The 18940-nt window shown below is 37.6% G+C and overlaps 2 protein-coding genes across 6 annotated transcripts in view; one reads left to right on the top strand and one right to left on the bottom strand.

Moving 5' to 3' along the window:
* Positions 1-1258: 1258 nt before the first annotated feature.
* LOC149097353 (uncharacterized) lies at positions 1259-14206 on the top strand. Of its 4 annotated transcripts, XM_089279064.1 has the most exons (10): positions 1263-2109; positions 3559-3846; positions 4084-4452; positions 5614-5762; positions 7483-7654; positions 8137-8225; positions 10208-10445; positions 11583-11697; positions 12251-12314; positions 13291-14206. In XM_089279064.1, exons 1-10 carry the CDS (start codon positions 2022-2024, stop codon positions 13372-13374), a joined length of 1656 nt encoding a protein of 551 aa, XP_089135190.1. In that variant the 5' UTR covers positions 1263-2021; the 3' UTR covers positions 13375-14206. The 4 variants fall into 4 exon arrangements, with proteins under 4 accessions (XP_089135192.1, XP_089135193.1, XP_089135191.1 ...); XM_089279066.1 differs by lacking the exon at positions 11583-11697 and having other exon boundaries at positions 1259-2109; XM_089279067.1 differs by lacking the exon at positions 3559-3846 and having other exon boundaries at positions 1261-2109.
* A 3580-nt stretch (positions 14207-17786) lies between these two features.
* Positions 17787-18940, bottom strand: part of LOC149097351 (uncharacterized) — a 7873-nt gene continuing 6719 nt past the window's right edge. For both annotated transcript variants that reach the window (XM_089279069.1, XM_089279068.1), the window contains one exon: positions 17787-18940. This exon is cut by the window's right edge and continues 261 nt beyond it. In XM_089279069.1, the coding sequence (XP_089135195.1) occupies positions 18189-18940 (752 nt within the window). In that variant the 3' untranslated portion in view covers positions 17787-18188.

Here is an 18940-nt window from a genome sequence, read left to right as displayed (position 1 = left end):
TAATTACGGCGGAAATTAAAAATTGTATTGAGTCAAAGACAAAGGCTAAATGCGAATAGCCGTTAAGCAAATATTAAAAACGGATTCAAACGATTACCACGCTATTTTCCAAAGCTAAATACATATAACTATAATAAAAACTTGAACTTGAATGGCGATTATGAGCAAATAAAGCAAATTATCGAAAAGCTGAATATGCCTCTATAAAATACACAAATTTAAGTAAATACAGCGAGGTATTAAACTGAGCAGTCTATAAATTGCTCCTGACTGTATATTGCCTTTATTCTTAATCATACAATTTTCTAGAACGTTCCGTCACTAACTGCAGTCACTTTAAAAGCTTTGTTTTATTTTCTTATTTCATATATATAAATACCGTAATAGGCGCAAAACATAGAAACTCAAGAATACAGTTATTTAGTTTAAATTACGATCAGACAGAAATCGAAGTCCAGTTTGTGAGTTCGTTTATGTTTGTCCACTGAGATATGACTAAGCCATCATTCTTCCAGTTACAGTCAAGTGTCCTCGACATCCCTTGGCTGCTCACCATGCTTCCCTTCCCCTGGAGATGGGCTAGCTTCTTATTCTGTGAGGCCATGAATAACCCGTCCGCCCTCATGAACTTCAACGATCAAGCTCTTCTGGCATATCAATTTTTCTTCGTTTTCCTCGCTGAGAGTAACAACCATTTCATCAGGCTTCGCTGCCTTTGGAGTTTGGGTCAGCTGCTTGTTCTGTGAGGCCATGGGTAACCCGTCCGCCCTCATGAACTTCAACGGTCAAGCTCTCCTGGCATATCAATTTTTCTTCGTTTTCCTCGCTGAGAGTAGCAACCACTTCATCAGGCTTCCCTGCCTTTGGAGTTGGGTCAGCTGCTTGTTCTTTTTAGCTTTGAGATCAAAGGTAATCCGTCCGCCATCATGAGGGCGGAAGGTTGCAAGAGTCAAGGAAGACAATATTCAGTTTTTAGAAGATTTTGTATTATTGTCGAAAAATAAATCTAAAACGTAAATGGTACCACAATCTCCTACACAAAATGTGATTTTGTTGGATTATGCAACCAAAAATGTCATCTTTTGTAGAGGGTGGGTCATGTGATTTTCAACCTACATTTAGGGGTGGGTCAGTCAGTTTTGTGCCAAATGGGAGGGGTGGGTCATGTGTTTTCTAACCAGCACTTTACCCCACTTTGTAAATGTGACGTTCCGATTACATGTGGGAATCTCTTCCTCGACGAATTAACGACGATTATGGAAATTTGAGAAGTAATCGGAGCGTCACATTTATAAAGCGGCAGACTGAGATAACTTGAGATAATATCCGAAATGTAAACTTGTTCCATTCTATTCAAAGCCCTTTTAAACGACTCGAAAAGATACGGAAACACTGGTAAATAACACTGCATTTTTTTTTTTTTTAATTTATTTTTAATGCAGTGTTCGGGTCCCCTGTGGTCAGACAAGTCATTTAACGTTGCACCAGAAGTGTCTCAAACAGGAGCATATGTGATATGCTCCTGTCCCACAGTATTGTTTTAACCCCTCGCTCACCTCCCCCCACAACAAACAAACAAACAAACAAAAATACAAAAAAAAAAAAACCACACAAAACAAAACAAAAACAAAAATCAAACAAACTAAAAACAAACGAAAGAACCAAAGTGTGGAATGCTGAAGTCTTTGTCGATGGAGGGCCGGGGGTAGTTCCCAGTCCTTGCCATGAAGTGGTTCAGGACAGTAGAATAATGCATACTTGACGCCCGTTCTAAGCAACCATGATCACGAGATCGAGGAAGTAACCATGGTGGAACAAAATCAACTTTATAATCTTTTTTATTTAGTTGAGGCGGAAAAAAAAGGAAAAATAGTCCAACATGTGACGAACCGGTGAAGATTTTTCTCAATCAAAGCGAAGAACATCTGCATTCATGAGTCTTCGTAAAAGACAGCGAAAGATTAAAAATTTATGCGTTCAGGCATGTAAATGTACTGTGCTGATTGTGTGTGCCGAATCAGATGATGAGGAAATCGCGTTTTCCTGTACTTGTCCTGTTGGTGGTGTTTTCATCTCTTTTGGCTACTGTTGATGGATCGTTATTAAGTGGTAAGTTTCAATGTGAAGCTTTATTTAAGATTTTTGTTTTTATTTGACTGACAGCTTCAGTGATGGTTGTAACTCGAGTTTAACTTAAGAACTTAATCTTCATATCTTTTAACTACGTATGTCGTAAAATTCAGCTTACTAACGGGCTAGAATGTGCTGCGTCCACGTTTGAATGTTACGGAACTGAGTTTCCGTTTTTGGTCTTAGTTTCCTAATAAGTTTAAGGAACTTGTGCTTCTCAAGTGAAACACAATATATAACACACAATACATAAGCTTTAGTTAATGATTTATGAACTACAGCTTATATACGTTTTGCCACCAAAAGACCTTGTATTCAAACCCTCTCAAGCTCAGTGTAGTGCAAGTCTGGGATTAAATTGTCATTCCAGGATAAAATTAATAATTTTTTTTTTTCCAATTTGTTAATATTTTTTTTGATACTACAGCACTTGGTAAAAAACACACCATATAATCAGAAAGGCAGAAGAATGTCCCAGTTAACACTCCACTTGGCTTAGATTTGCTATTACGCTTGCAAAGAAAAATGTTAGTCTCGCCTTCTCACCAAGTCTTGCATTTACCATTCACCTCCCCTCCCTATGCCCTCTCTTGTGTAAGGGTTTTTTGGTTGTGTGGACTGCAGACAAAGAGATAAAGATTTAATAAATACAACTAGGCTAGAAAGGAAACATGGACAGATAAGAAGTAAATAGATGATTGATATTCTGCATGAAAGACATTTTAGTCATTGTGAGGCCTGATTTTGATGTCAGGCAAGATCAGAATTACTTTAATGAAACATAACCTTTTTTTCATATGCTTGGACATACCCGAGAATGTGTTTTGACTCTTCAAAGAAAAAAGAAAAAAAAATGGATTGAGAAAACGTTTTGTGAGAATGTTTTAAGCTGGCACAAGTAATATGAGAGGAGGGGGGGTGGGGGGGAGGGTGGGGGGGAAACACTCACATGAGTCCTTAATTGTTCCAGTCTTGGCTTAGGGGAATTGTAAGATTTGTAACATTCAGTATGTACAGTAAATGGCTACTTTCCCTATGACTGAGGATTGAGTCCTAAGGTGTGCTTCCAGAAAATATCCAATAACCAACTCCAAATAGGGTTTGTGGAAATTTTACAGGGGAGGGGGAGGTCTTAAAGGCCAAAGTTTCTAAAGGAATTCAAAGTAAACCAAAACTAGGATTTCCAGAGGCATTGGCTGGGGGACATGGGGGGGGGGGGGGGGTTAAACTAAAAAGCTTTCTGTGGGAGGGGTATGGATATTTAAACCCTCCAGAGAATGGGGTGGAGATATTTTCTGGAACAGTACAAGGTAAATATTGTAAATAATGCTAAATACAATAAGTGCATTTGAAATATTCACAATTAAAGCGTAAGTAATAAATTATTATTTGATACCAAAAGAAGATTCTTTTCACTTTTAATTTCAGTTTTGGATTTTAAACTTCAACCAGAAAGGCCCAACAATTTGTACTATTCATTGAGGGACTCTACATTTGTTTTAAACTGCACTGTTTCAGTGGGAAATTATATGCAGGCATTGAATTTAACATGGCAACATAACAAGAAATGGTTATCTGGTGAAGTACAGCATATTGATACTGCCACAGTACAACTGACATTATCAAGTACAAGCAGCAAAAACAATGGAATTTACTGGTGTGGCCCAAAACTTGGTCATATGTCACAAGGAGTTAACATATCTCTTATAGTGGCAGGTAACTGAATTAAGAGTTATGATTTCAATTAAGTTTGGACCCTCCTGTGTGAAAAGCCTTAAGTACATTTACTATCAAAAAATTTTGGATCATGTAATTTAAACTGTCTGTCTATTTTTAAGCATTCAAAATATTTGCAGTATATTAATAAGACTTTTTGAGTAATTTCAGATTAAAGCTCTTAGTTTCCTTTATGAAGCTAATCCAGCTGTTAAATGTTTCCTTTTTTCTCTTCAGATCAACCTAGTCCTCCACGTAATTTAAGATACAGTGTTGTGGGTGCCATGGACCTTGAGAGAGAGTATCGTGTGTTTTGGTCAGCATCAAGTGTTACTGGAGGTTTGCCTGTTAATTACTCTGTCAAGCTGTGTTTGAATGACTCCTTCACTACAAATAATAGTGTCTGTAATTGGAGCAGTAACCCAGATTGCCGACCTACGAATGTTCTGAGTGTAGATAAAGATTTCTTCTGTGTGCTGCGATGTAGTGGAGATTTTGTTTCCCCATGTGAGAAAACTTGTAACTATACAGTGTCTGTGGTTGCTGAAAATGCTGTTGGAAGTGCAACAAGCTGGCGATATATGCCATTCATTCCACTGTATTCAGGTAATGCATCATTTGTTGGGTGTGGCACATGTACATATTGCCTTCAGTGGTAATAACAATGTTCTGAAAGTCATGATCCTTGATTTTTAGGTCTGAATTCCTATCAGTACTTTTAAAGTGTCTTGACTTTCCAATTGTCTAAAGGTGCAAAATGCAAAATGCACAAAATGCAAAATGCACAACATTGAGTACACACTGGGTCAGTTCATCTTTAGTTAACAAAACAAAAATGTCCCCAATACATGCGTCATACATGTAGGGTGAAGTGAGGGACATATCTTGTTGAAAAGGATTTATTTATTGCCTTAAATATTTTGATCTCTGCACTAACCATGAAAATCATAGTCATAATGAAATACATTCATTTGTATGTTTGTTGAAGATATGAAACAATTAGGTGAGGGATTTGAACTTGCATCAATAGAACTGATCATGTCTTTGATTTGAAAAGTCTGCTCCTTAAATGGTCACTGAGGGCTGTTTACTTACAAGTGGAAATGCAATAAAGATAGAGTTTTTATTGACATATACAATATTTCAAATGGATATTTGTGTTTTTTTCAATATAGCCTTTCTCTCCCAAGATGTTTCCTTTACGTCCCCTCCCATCTGCTCCTGTCCCTCCCCTCCCTATCCTCACCCATAGTTAAGGTAGAATTGACCACAAAAGATTGCATGGTACATGTGTAGCTGATCAGCTCCAATCCATTTGGCCTAATTGTAGTAATGCACCCTACCCTCCATTCTGCGGTGCATGTCCCCTCACATCACCCCTCCCCCATCCTCAACACTTTGGTTGCTTTGTTGACTGTACGGGCCACTGGGTGAGGAAAACCCTTATGGATCCACAAATTTAGAACTACATGGCCTGTATACTCAGTGCAGGCTGCCGCTTGAAAATATGCCTGTCCGATTAAGTGTATTCATGAACACTTGTACATCTCAGACTGTGTAAAACACTAATAATTGTGACACAGGTTGCACTTTGTGTTGTTGTCATGTGTTGCACTAATGTGTATTATGCTCTGTGCTTTCCTGGCTAATATTTCCCTGGCTAATATTTCCCTGTCTGCCAGCTACATGTATTATAAAATTTATATTTTGTTGTTTTTGAATTAATTCAATCTAACGTTTTTGTTTTTGACTTTTTCTAACTTTAAGCTACCCCTTTGCCTCCTTTGAGTTTCAATGTTGTCACAACTGATAAGCAGAATGAATTAAGAGTCAGCTGGACTGCAAGGGCTGCATGGAGATACACAAAGATGGAATACAAAATACTGTACCATGCAAGAAATGAAATGGAAAACAAGGTTTGTTGGTATTGCATAGTGTAACTCTACTGCTGTTGTTTTTCTTTTAGTTGATTTGAAGTGAGACACTGAGGTCTATAATAAAACTGAAAAACTATTCTTGGGTTACTGTGAAACTGATAAAAGTACCATGAACACTTTAGTTTGATTCTGACAGGTCAGTTGTGTACTGACAAGTCACAGTAAAGTTCAATACATGTGAACAAACCTCAAACCGATAATTGTTACTGATGCTATTTCAATTGGACAGGTGCAGTTAGCATTTCTCGAGGCTACATCAAGAACTTAAAGCCTAACGTTAATGAGGGGATCAAAGCCTCTAGAGAGTTACTAGATCTTTGATCTGTTTAATTACTGTAATGACCAGCCACGAGTGAATCCAAACATACACTAATTTATTCGGTAAAGAGGAAATACATCATGTGATCATGGAGAAATGCCAATCACAACAATTATATCATGTATTGTCATTGCTCTGTATACATGCCTTATTAGCCTTGATATAGCTGTTGACTCGTTTTGATCTAGCTGCATGACTATATGACCCTGAAGTTTAAGAGCTGAAATATTGTAAAAACCTTTCTATAGATTTGTAATAATAAAACTTGATCTTCAATGATGTTCAGACTCGTCTTGTTTAATATGCTATTTCTGGACTGTTCATGGTTTCCTGAGTTTCACAGTAAGAGTTAAATACCAAAAATTATTCAGTTGATACTGATTCGCTAACATGAGTGCAGTTCTTGAAAGTGTTAGCTCAAGAGCAAGAAGTGTAACAAGGGATGGTGCAAATTAAGGGGGTAATACCATGGCAAAAGGTGTATAATATTCACTGGTGCAAATTGTTTTCAGAAGATGTTCAGAGGATAATTTACTGAAGTTAGTAGAAAGGCACTGAAAGTCTGCCAACTGTCATCCTTGGTGTATTAATTATTGAAGGTGGCTGAAGTTCACCCTAAGTCTTCTGAGCAACCTTTCTGAAAAATTTACAGCGTAACTCAAAAGACCGTGAACACTTTAGTTTGATTCTGACATGTCGTGTACTGACCAATCACAAAAAAGTTCAGGAAATTCGAGCAAACCTCTCAACCGCAAAATAATTACAGTTGCTGTTTGCAAATAATTTTATTTGGTTTCCTTGTCAGTGTCTAATTGGCTTTTTCATTGCTACACAATAAGATATTTCCTTAAATATTTCTGTTTTTTTGTTGTTGATAAATTGATGCCTGTTTTTCATGCATCTGTCCTGTTATTGATCCTTAATTTTGTCATAACATTGTCAGAGTAGCTGTGGATCCACAAGGCGATAGCTGGGTGGATCGGCAGACCACTTTGACAATTTTATGACAAAATTTATTGGCCATTACAGGACAGATGCATGAAAAACTAATATCAATTTGTTTTTTACAATTATAACAAATTGTCAAATTGTCCGCTCCTGCTTCTTTCGTCAACATCGCATAAATTGTAAATTCATGTGTCAGTGCACGTAATGACAATGAAAATCAGCCAATGAGCACGAGAGAACTTCTGCTGCAGTTATTGTAAATATGGTTTTTGAGTTTCACAGTAAATAAGTTGATCAGTTAGATAAAAACCGACTACATGTAGATGAAACTGCATACATGTACTGTAAATGAAAGTTAAACAGATGCATATATATATATATGCATGCATGGAGCCTGATGAAGATCTTTTGTTTGTTACTCTTCCCTTGTAGACCAAGGTTATATCTATTAAAAACAGCTTGACAGAGGTTACCTTGCTCAAGCAATTGAAGGCATTTATGGAGTATTACGTCTACATAATAGTCAGATTTGTTAATGCAGAAGGAAAGAAGAGTGCTCCAAGTGAAGTACAAGGACCACGCATTGTGAAAACACCAGCTGGGGGTACGTCTTCTCTGCTGATACAGCTGTACAAGCATGTTAGATCAAAATTGTTTATTTTTTGTATGCGCAGTTTAAACTCTTGGAGATGTAAGTAGACTCCTTTCAGACAAAGGTGTTTTGCTTTAGAAAGCATATTTAATACTACTTTACTAACTCCGAATTCTGAACCGCTTGCTTGGCTTGCATTGTACATGTGTGTACATGAATAAAACCTCTTGAACTAGCACAAAGTTATTAATATTGCTAGTTAACTTGTCACATACATTTTGCATGGTCCAATAATTCAGCAACCGACCTTTAAAATACAGTCATGTGCTGATACAGAAAGGTTCACAAGATTTTCTTTTTGAGCAAGAAAATGACTATTTACATTGTAAATACTTTTTAAATAGTACAGTTAAAACATAGAAACTGCAATTACAATGTAATTAATTTAATTTGTTGTTAATATTTCTGTAGTTGTTTTGCAATTTAAATTTTAGAACCAGATACTCCATCGAAGGTGATAAGAGATTGGTCAGCGATCTTCCCTGGTAATACTGCTCTGAGGAATGTTACAGTAGAGTGGGAGGTGTGTATTAGCTTTTTAAATTACACTGCCCATATAGGAACACTGGTAGTGAAGCTAGAGTTTGATAATTGTAATATATATTACATTTCTTATTTAAAGGTACTAGAAATGATTTCAACCGATGGCTTTTCATTGTTACTGAGTGGTCAGCTACTTACTTTTCCACCTTCCTTCTCGTCCGCCTGCCTGCCTGTCTGGCAAACTCCCTGGTTAGCACCCTTCAGTCCCGGGGTGGGTACTGCCAGAAAAATTGGGTAGGGGTGTGCGGCCCGCTTTCCCAAAAAGATAACGGCCTTGTTTATGACCGAAATATGTGATATTTCCTACTATACATGTATTTATGACCTGACGAAAAATTTGATAGCCTTTTTATGACCTGGCCCTAAAATCGATACCCTGTTCAGACCTGCCTTATAATTAGTTCCTTAGTTTAGACCAATGTTAAATTGTTGTAAATATAATTTGTGAAGGGCTTTTGCTGATGGTCTTATCGATACTGCTGAGAAAGTAGCTTATAATCTTCTTAAAAGCATACCCAGTTCAAGACTAGGGTGCAAAAACCATACCCTATTTATGACCAAGTTGGCCGAAATTGATACCCTATTTCTGACAAAAATGCTGAAAACCTAGCCCTTTGGGGCCGCACATACCTACATTAAGGGATTTCCCCCCCCCCCTCTCCCACCCCCCACCGTGCCTTCAGTTTCCTTTCTTCCCACCCTTCTTCTGTTCTGCCTGCCTGCCTGTCTGGTAAGCTACCTGTTTAACATCCTTTGGTGTCCCTTCCCCCCCCCCCCCCTGCCTGACTGTCTTGTAAGCTCTGTGCTTAACTTCCTTCTGTTTCCTTTTTTCCCACTTTCCTTCTCTTCTGCCTTCCCACAATCTCTCTAATCTCTACTCCTTGGTTCCACTTATGACTTAAAAAAGTTTGGTTAATATTTTCCTTACAAGCCAACATTGTATGATAACGATAAAAAATATTTGATTTGTTAATTTGTGTATCCAGAGTAGTGGTCAAATCTACACTAGGGACGATTTATTTGTCTGAGACTAATAATCCGTAATTATTTTTCTAGCATCGGTCCTAACCTGGCAAAAGCCATACCTGCGATAAACTCTTGTTGTTGTTGATTCCTTGGGGATAACAACAACACACCTGAATGAATTCAAATGAATTGGAAGTTATCTGCAGGAATTTGTCAACGAGTAAAGCCCCAGGTGCCCAATGGATGTGATTTAAAATTCATTTCACCTCATTGTGCATCTGGTTTGTCAATATCATTAACCTTTCTCTGCCTAGAGGCGTTTTCTTGAAAAACTTGAAAATTGCTTTTTTAAATTAACGGGATCCTCAGCTATGTAAACAGGAAGCAGTGTTAATAGCCTTGTCTTTTTGTAAACTACAGACAATCTCTTCATTAATTTGTCTTTGGCTGATCCGTCTCAGCATGTCTGCAAGTCGTGCTGACAGATGAATCAGTTCAAGATCAATTTTGCCACCTAATTCGTCTAGACACCGGATTTATACCTAGGTTATTTATCCATGTCAGACTGATAGGGCGTATCAGTTGGATAAACCAATGTCTCCTAATATAAATCCGGCATCGGATAATTTGTCTCTAGTATAAATTTAGTAATGAAAGTCTTGATAAGTGTTTTCAGCAGCATCCTTTGGCTTCAGCTGACAGCACCTACCCCACCCTTGATCAGTTTGGATATGATAAAGCACCTCATCCATGGTTGGAAATCTTCAAAAACGTCGTTATGTATTGTGAGAATTGTATCTAATAAAAAAGAAAATTTCATGGTCGCTTGGGAATACGAAATTTCTCTACTCGTGTTGAAAAATATTTCAATCGTCCGCAGCGCTCACTCGTGAAATATTTTTCAACACTCGAAGATAAATTTCTTATCTCCGTGCGGCCATGTAATATCCTCTATTTCAACTCTTAATAATACTTATTTGCCATCGTTTCTTCCAGTTGGCACGCAATTCCTCCTGGCATGGCACTCCTGGTAAACATGTGGTTTACTGCAATTATCATCATGTTAGCCAAGGTTCTCTTCCAGACTGTGAATATCATGTGGATGCCACATCAAATAGAGCAGTTCTACAAAGACTTGATTCTGCCAAAAGTTACAATGTCTTCATAAAGATGTGTAACAAAGAACAATTTTGTAGTGCAGGTGGTGAGCCGTACATAATTAAGGAACTTCAAGGTGGGTTAAGAAAGTAAAATATCAAATAGAAAGAAAATGTTTGACCGCATTTCTAATCACCAACAAGAGAGTTAACGATATGACACATAGCGTAGTATTTTTGCGAAACCTTGAGGTGTTTGGAAATGTGGTCAAACAGTATCTTGAGTGTTTGATATATCTTTTCAATGGAAACTAGAGCTAAGGAGAAAACGGAGAAATAAAATCATAAAAATCTCTTTTGGTACAAGCTGCCTTGTCGTGGAAGTCACACTGTGTAACTTGTGCCCCAACATGGCTGATTTTGTTCCGTGTTACCGGGTCGTGTAAACGCTGTCACGTTCATGATTTCTCTTCTTAAGGCTGCTGCACGGTAGCCGATTTTTTGTCGGCCGACAGAAAATCTTCACTTGTCGGCTAGTGTGCGGTGAATTCAGACAAGTCTGCGAGAAGATCGGGGCTTGTCGAGCGATATCTGACAGTGCTAGATCTCAAAACGTCTTGTCGGGCCTTGTCGGCTAGTGTGCGGTGGACCAAGACAATTTGTCGGGGCTCGCGCGCGCCTCAACTAATTAAGAAATGTCATGAGAGTCACGTCAGTGAATAGGCGCCATCTTGATTTTGGATGACTCGGCCCCAAGCCTGAACGAGGTTAGTCGCGACAAAAAATCTGCTAGTGTGCGGCGAGCAGATGGCCCAACAAATTTTAACCCGATTTGACCCCGACAAAAAATCTGTAGTTCTACGACAAAAAATCGGCTAGTGTGCGGCAGCCTTTAAAATTTCATTAGTCATTAATGAGTTTGCGAACACAATGCGACGTACCGTCATGGAGTTTAAATTGTATTCTAAGCAGTACATGATTAAAGGAGCAAAGAAGTGGACCCAAGCTTTCACTCATCGTTTTAAGAAAGACGGGTACATGGTGGGGGTGCTCTTGAAAGAGAGTACAGTTAAACTTATTCCGAGGGAGGTTTTTGTTTTTTAAATGAACAAATATTCAATCTTCAGGTTTTCGTGGTATGTAAGATGAAAACAATACATGGCGTTTTGAATACTGGGCCAGGGTTTGTTTTCGTCTTTCCATTTTGTTTTAAAATGAATCCCTGGTAAGAAACTCATATGTAACTACTCGGCATGTGTGTATTTTTCATGTAGATAACTCAACACCACCAAAGGACGGAGGAAAACTGAGCAGCAAACAAATCGCTTTGATCACAGTGTCAGTTGTGGTGGCATCTATAACAGCTTCGGTTGCGGTATACTTGCTAAGGTACGAAGGTATTTTTGTCAGTGTACTGCTGGTAGTCAAGAGTGGCTTTCTTATTACTAACGGAAGAATCTCTCTTAAGCGACCACCTTGGGAAATCCAAGGAGGGGTCATTGGACATAAAGAGAGATCTTGTCCCTTCTGGGAATGGGCTCCTGTGAGCGATTATGTTCTAAAGCAATATAGGCTTTGCTCTATTAGAACGTTTAGCATAAAGCTGGGAATGTGTAAATGATTGTGAATAATATTTTGAGTGAAAGTGATGGGTGTTTTTTCTTTTTATAGACAGTTGCTTTAAAGAATGGAGACCTATTGAATCAACGTCTCAAGACAGTTCTTCATTGCACGGCAATCCAACATCTGTTAACTCGCTCCCTTAGCAGTGTTGTTTTATTTCAGTGACTGCGCCCTCGTCAACTATCACGCGATAGATATCGAGAGTTAATAATGTTATTGTTAAAAATAATTCACTAGCCTCTCAGCTAGTGTATCGCAGTAAATCTGTTGACCAAGGATCAGGCATGCATCCAAACTGTGTGTGTAATCTTCTCCTCAGACAATGGCTTCATAGACGTGGTGTATCGCCAAGAATACGCTTGAGGAACCGTTTAATACTTCAAGTAAGTAGATATTGTCTGATAATATTACAATTGATCTTTATTCGTCCTAAGTTTTGTGCTTTCTGATATATACTTTTTAATTCTTAAGTGTTATAAGTCCGAGTACACATATTGACAGCAAGGTTGGTTTTTGTCGGGTTAATATATGTTACTGCATGCTCAGCAATAGAAGAAAGTGGATTCAAGCAATAATATTTCAAAGCAAAATAGTTTGATCAGTGGCGAGCATTTAACGTTGCTTTTTTGCCATTGCACGAGAAAGTTGCTAAATACAGTACATGCTGACTGTAGGCTGTGAGCTGCTCTGAAACTGACTTCAGAGCTAGGCTAACTCCAACAACCCAGCAATCCTCGACATAGTACCAATACAGTGGAGCCTCTGACATTCAGAAACCTCTATAATACGGGCAGTTTTGTTTTTGTTTTTGTTTTTGTTTTTTTTTTGCAACCAAGCCAGAATTTATATAATCTCTCTGTAATGTAGTACGTCAATATTAGGGACACATGAAGAGGTTTGACGGTATTGAGGTACTCCTGTCTTATGGCGACTTTGTATTCTTAGTATAGAGTTTCATATGGGCTAATTATTTTTTTCCTTATATGGTATGCCTGGTTATTCCTACAAAATCACACACCACACACGTGTCAGCGACTGTTTTAGCTTTCAGATTGTAGCTAGTGTATTCCGTAATATTCCCATAAATTTCGTGTCCTTGTCACGTTCGTTCTTTGGATTACTGCTTTAAAATGTTCACCCACGTTGCCAACTACTCGGAGACATTCGCTGTGAAGATGTTTTCTTTCTTTTTTTTTAATGTGGTCGTTTTTAGAAATTTCAAGGAGTTCGCAGATTTTCGAAAATTGGTTTCACAGGGGTTTATGGTTCTCACTTCTCTGGATCCTAATCAATTTTATTACAAGCGATCGGTCAACTTCAGGTGAGCAAAATGACATGTTATTCTCTTTTCCTTTGCAGCCCCCTGTACCACCTTATAACTATGTGGAGCCATCAGCGACAAATGACTATGATCAGCTTAATTTGAACGAAAACCAACTTTGATGTCACATTGGACAACATGATAAATGCCCACGTAAAGTAGTCGCATTGGTGCTGAGTCAAGCAATTGCTAGTTTATATTTAAATCAATAACTTAAAAGTCGAAACTCTCCACAACGGCTGCCTTGGGACAGAGAAAAGTGACCATTAATAATAGAGGTCGCCGTTATGGGGAAGTAAGGGTAAAATACTAAACCTGATTTTTTTTTGTGTGTGTATAAATACATAACACAATCAAATATATATCTGTTAAAGGAGCTTCGTCAAGGTTTGCGCATGTTGGAGATTTAAGCCTGAATTTTTATTGCTGGTCGTTTGTAATCCGTGTCAATCTTCTCCATCCTTAACCACTCTTGTTCCTTTATGGTTTATTATTATCGCTTTGCTGTTTTTCTATCGTAGTAAAATATCATTTTCAGGTCTCAGGAGGTAATTTTGTACGTGGCCAAAATAACTTAAAATGCCATGACTGAGCTCCTTTAAAATGCAGAAATAAAACAGAGACAGACACCAACGAGGCGCGGTACGGATTAAGTTTCGTTGACCTTTTGCTATAAAAAAAAAATAGAGTTTTGCATACATCGTTCGTGAATTATTCTTAAACTGGCCGTTGTTGAGAGGTTATTTAGGCAGTCGGGACGCGCTTCAGTGGCCGTTGCTGTTGTGAAGAGGTGGTCCTTGTAGAATTGTTGTACTGAGGTATGGACCGTTCGCGGAACAAAAAAAAAAAATGGCCGTTATGTAGAGGTGGCCGTTGTAGAGAGGTGGTTGTTCTATAGAGGTGGTCATTAGTGGAGGTTCGACGACCTTGGTTAAAAGGCGTATGTTAGGAAAATTATGATGGAAAAAGGACAAAAGGGAAGAAATAGACGGTAATGTTTACAAATTACATGCAAACAAAAGTAATTGTAAACCTAGATAAGTTAGGAATTTCCAAGCCAATTACAGTTAAACATTTTGAATTAAACGCGAAAACCTCTTATTTAAAAGTGACCAAAGTTTGAATTGTAATAAACAATGGCCTACATTTGGCGTGAAAATATGCTCAGATATTTGTCTGCGGACATTTTCTGTTCCTGGAAGTGAGCTGTCAGCTTCGAGGAACAGATAATGTCAGAGGACAAATATCCGAGCCTAATTATAAGGTCAAATGGAGGCTATTGTAACTTTTAAGTATTCTTGCAACACGCGAGATCTTTTCTTAAAATTGAGGAATGTTCCCCAGTTGGTTTATATTCAGTCACGTGACTCATTTAGACCAATCTTGTGCGAGCAAAAATATTTGATGAATTATAATTACATATATTTAATTACTTTAAGATATTTGAGCTGCACTCTGATTTTTTAATCCAATCCACCTCAAATAATAACTATCATGACTGAGCCCGTGTCATGTGTATAATTTAGTTTATTTACAACGTACTCTTTGTAATAATTTTAGGTGCTTTTCTATATCATCTTCATCTGTCCACTTGGCATTGTATATATTAGGTATTGTGACAGGAAATTAGGCTTTTCAAACTCATTAAAAAAAATTCATCAACATAGTACATCAGCATAGGTTCAAAAACCGGTCCACTACTTGATCAACGTGAGCGAATCAGCGACTTCAACCAGTTAGTCATGCTCAGAATATGCATTAGACAGTTTTGGGCTTGATCCATTTTGGACCAATCTTGGGTGAAGATAGCCTAAATTGCACGGCCGCTGCCAAAATGAACTGGTCTAGATATTCACTGAGAGCGGGTTCAATTTGAACGGTTCCAAAACTGAAACGTTGTCGTGAAAGGCAAAAATCGGGAGAGGAACAGCACAGGTAGCGGGTCGGTGACTCTATCCGGTTGTAGTGTTGGACCTGATCCATTTGCAATTGTTCCCTCATCACCATAACCTTAGTTAAATTGAATTTTCTAGGCATTTGAAAATTGGGAGCATGCACTCTTTTTTAGAATTGCATGCCCATACTTTTTATACCAATTTCTCATCCACAGACAACTTTGGTAAATGGACTTATTTGAACTGTGTAAAGAATTTTTTTCTTATTGCGATTATCAAGTTTTACTCTCAGATGAGAAAGTACTATTATATTTAAGACCAACTTGTTTAATAATTATGTATTTCATGTTTTATACTTTGATTTTGTAGTTAGTGTAGCTGTTGCAGATGCTGCTGCTGTTGTTCTTGTTGTCGTCAATGTCATTATTGGCTTTAATTAGCTCTTCAATAACCTATAAGTAGCCTTATGAAGGCGTGCTGAATAAATATTTCCAAAAAAATAAACTAGTTAAAATTGTTTTTTAACTTCTCTGATTATCATAATATTTGATTTAGTTGTTACTGGAGTGATGTTCTAACTCAGATTCTAGCTTTCCATCAGTAATACTTTAATGGATCAATGTTACCGCTCTTTATTACCTGATGGTACAATAAAAGTATCACATCAATGCCCAATCACTGATGAAAAGCTGATGTTAATATTTTTGTGGAAACAAGGCTTTGTATGTCAGATAAAGACGATGCATATATCCTAAGTGGATTTACTCTTTCTAAAAATGACTTTCAAAACTTCAACATCGGAACTTGTTACGAACTGCCGTATACATTAAAAATGATTTAAATTGCACAGAAATTCCATGCAGGTTCAATACTAATATTGTAGAAATTACTATAACAGTTCTACGCAGTCCAATTCCAAATATCCATGTGGTAGCTATCTACCGTTCAAACCTAATGTTCCAGTTTTAGAGTTGATAAAAGCCCTCGTTCATCTTCATAACTCAGTAATGACAGATATTAGAATACCCACCATACTTATTGGAGATTTCAATATTAATATAATGCAGGACACAACAGACGAAAGGTCTCTCAAAAAATCACTGATAAAAAACAGAGGATACATACAATTAGTTAACCATTATACTAATGACTACCGTACACAAATGGATCACATTTATATCACTGTATCACGACTTGAGCAATTTTCATGTACCCTTGAGTCATACCGAGGCAACTCGGAATTGGCCTATTGGTTGCAAACATGTCTTTTGGGGGGTTGCTAAATATTTGAAGTTTTACAGTCGATAAGCAAACTTTCGCGCCAACGTTTGCAAGTATTAGAGGTTTTTGATATATTTTCGATTAATATTTACTTGCGCAACTTCAAACCTAGGCTCGATTTCCAGCCGTTTTGGGGGTCCGTTTGTTGATAGTCCTCCCAACGGCTGGATCACCGGTCCGTATCACTTTTGTCCGTGACGTCATATCCGCTTTTTATGCAAACTTAACATGCGAGAAGCGCGGGGAAAAATATGGCGGTTGTTACTCCGTGAAAATTAAACCTGTTTGGATTATCCAAGGAAAAGCGTAAAACTAAAACAGGAACTTGTTTCAAAGCTGCACGAAATCTCACCCAGCTAGCTGGAATCTGGACCCGAAGGGTATTTTTGGAGCGATAAACTTATTTATGGCAAATCGCTAAACAAATATTTTCAGATGAGTAGAAATCGTCATCACTGAGCCTGAGTGGTCCAATGCAAGAGAGCTATCCAGTGGTACCAAGGATCATAAGCCAATGTCGCTTCTTCGGCCTGCCTTTGTTATAAGACCTCTGCAGCAAACTAGACCTTTTCCTGTTTACCATACCGGTTCTAGCACTCTTGGTAACATCACCGAATGGTACTATATCTGAAGGATTTCCAAAGCGAAAAAGCTCATATGTGTAAAGTGCAGGTAAGAATAAAGAATTGGTTCATGCTTAGCGTGCGTATATATAACATGGCGACAACATATTTGGCGCTAAAACCTGTTTTATTTGTGATAAACTACAAAGTTCTCACAATGCACGGTGAAGAAAAACAAAGGTCATTAGTATCCTAACACGCCACAATCAGTTGAACGAAAACGCTTAACCTGGTTTCTAAAACTGTCGACGAAAAATTCGCTTCTTCGATTTAATTAGTATATTAGGTAATTATACGGTTTCGAGTTCAATTTCAGCTTTTTGAAAAACTCACAAGTGCAAATTAATTTCAAATTGAACCAGAAAAACCGTATGATTTCGTATTAATAATATAAACATGAAAAAAATTCGCGTGGAGTAAGTGCCGGAAGATCTTTCTTGAAGCCATTTTTTCTCATCCGAAAAGTTTCCGCACAAAATTTTCATCATTTCATGTGATATCATTGGATTAGAAAACTTCCTTTTTGTCTTTCAGCCAATCATGACTCAGAATTACGATGTGTAATTTGCACTGGTGTTACACTTTTTGCACTGGTGTTACTCTTGAACTGCACTGCACTCAGCCAATCAGAATCGAGTAATTTTTTTCATGTATATTATTATAACTAGGAGTTCTCAATGAGAAGTGAGTGCTGCCGTTAGTAGCGTGTTTGTATGTCAATATGACAATGGGAACTGCAACAAAAATATAACTTATTTTATTTCTTAAACAACATGGTTACATGTACTTTGAACCTATAAATGCTTGTAAGAGTAAAAAGGAACATATTCGTTTATTTCAACGCAACATGTAATGAACAGTGTTGTTTTGTATAGGTGAACTGTACTGTTTTGTATAGGTCAATATGCAATGAACAACGGGCCTTATCGTCTATAGGTGAACTAATCAGGACTATATATTTGGTCTGACAGTTTAAGTTACTTTCTTATTGTAGGTAAATACAATGTTTTTTTCAAGGCTAGTAACAGCTTGGTGTTGATCTTTAGAAGGATGAGTGACACTGCCTAATGCAACATGTAATGAACAAAGGGCCTTATCATGTATAGGTCAACTATAGCTTGTCAAGATGGAAATTGACTATATATTTGGTCGGACAATTTGGGTTACTGCTTTGGTACGCTTATTGTAGGTAACTACAATGTTGTTTAAGGCCAGTAACAGTTTAACGAAGTCATGCTTAGAAGGATCAGTCAGACCCTCTGTGTTAAACAATTGCGAGATGACTTTGTTAAAAAGTGTAAGAGACAACTTTTCCTTCTTTGGTGTGGTTAGGAAAAATACTTGAGCATAATACTGACTGGGACAAAAGTCTTTCATCTGTTGCATATTACAATTACTACAAGTAATAATGTCTGAGTTGTCATCATGTTCGATCTTCTTATTGCATTTTATACAGGCCACGTATGTGGACGTTGAAATTACACCTGCTACAGATCCTTCCACAGTTGCAGTGATAAAATCATCAGTTAATCTCGGTGCTAAAGCTAAAATATCAGTATGTGGCTCTGTTTGCTTAATGGCAGTGCCACTTTTGGCAGTATTTATGTATAGTTGCTTAGTAAGGGCATCTTTCTTTACTCGTACATTCTCAAAAATGTATGTCATGCCTTCTTGTACTTGCTCACAAAATTTCTCCCAAAATACTATCTTAGAGTAACCTTTTGTGTCTACAATTTGCCCTTCTAGCATTTTTAAAGTTCCTCTACTTGTCTGGAGTATTTTAGGTTCTAGTAGAGAAGTAACCTTTGCTTTGACTGTTGTCAGTTGACCTGCAGCAATGGTTTTCAGCATTCCTAGGTCGAAGTTGCTGGGGATGTCAACTTTTGGAA

This window comes from Orbicella faveolata, unplaced genomic scaffold, assembly GCF_042242905.1.
Source record: "Orbicella faveolata isolate gen_17 unplaced genomic scaffold, um_ofav_v1 contig_47, whole genome shotgun sequence".
Lineage (NCBI taxonomy): Eukaryota > Metazoa > Cnidaria > Anthozoa > Scleractinia > Merulinidae > Orbicella > Orbicella faveolata.
This window is presented reverse-complemented; position numbering and strand designations above follow the sequence as displayed.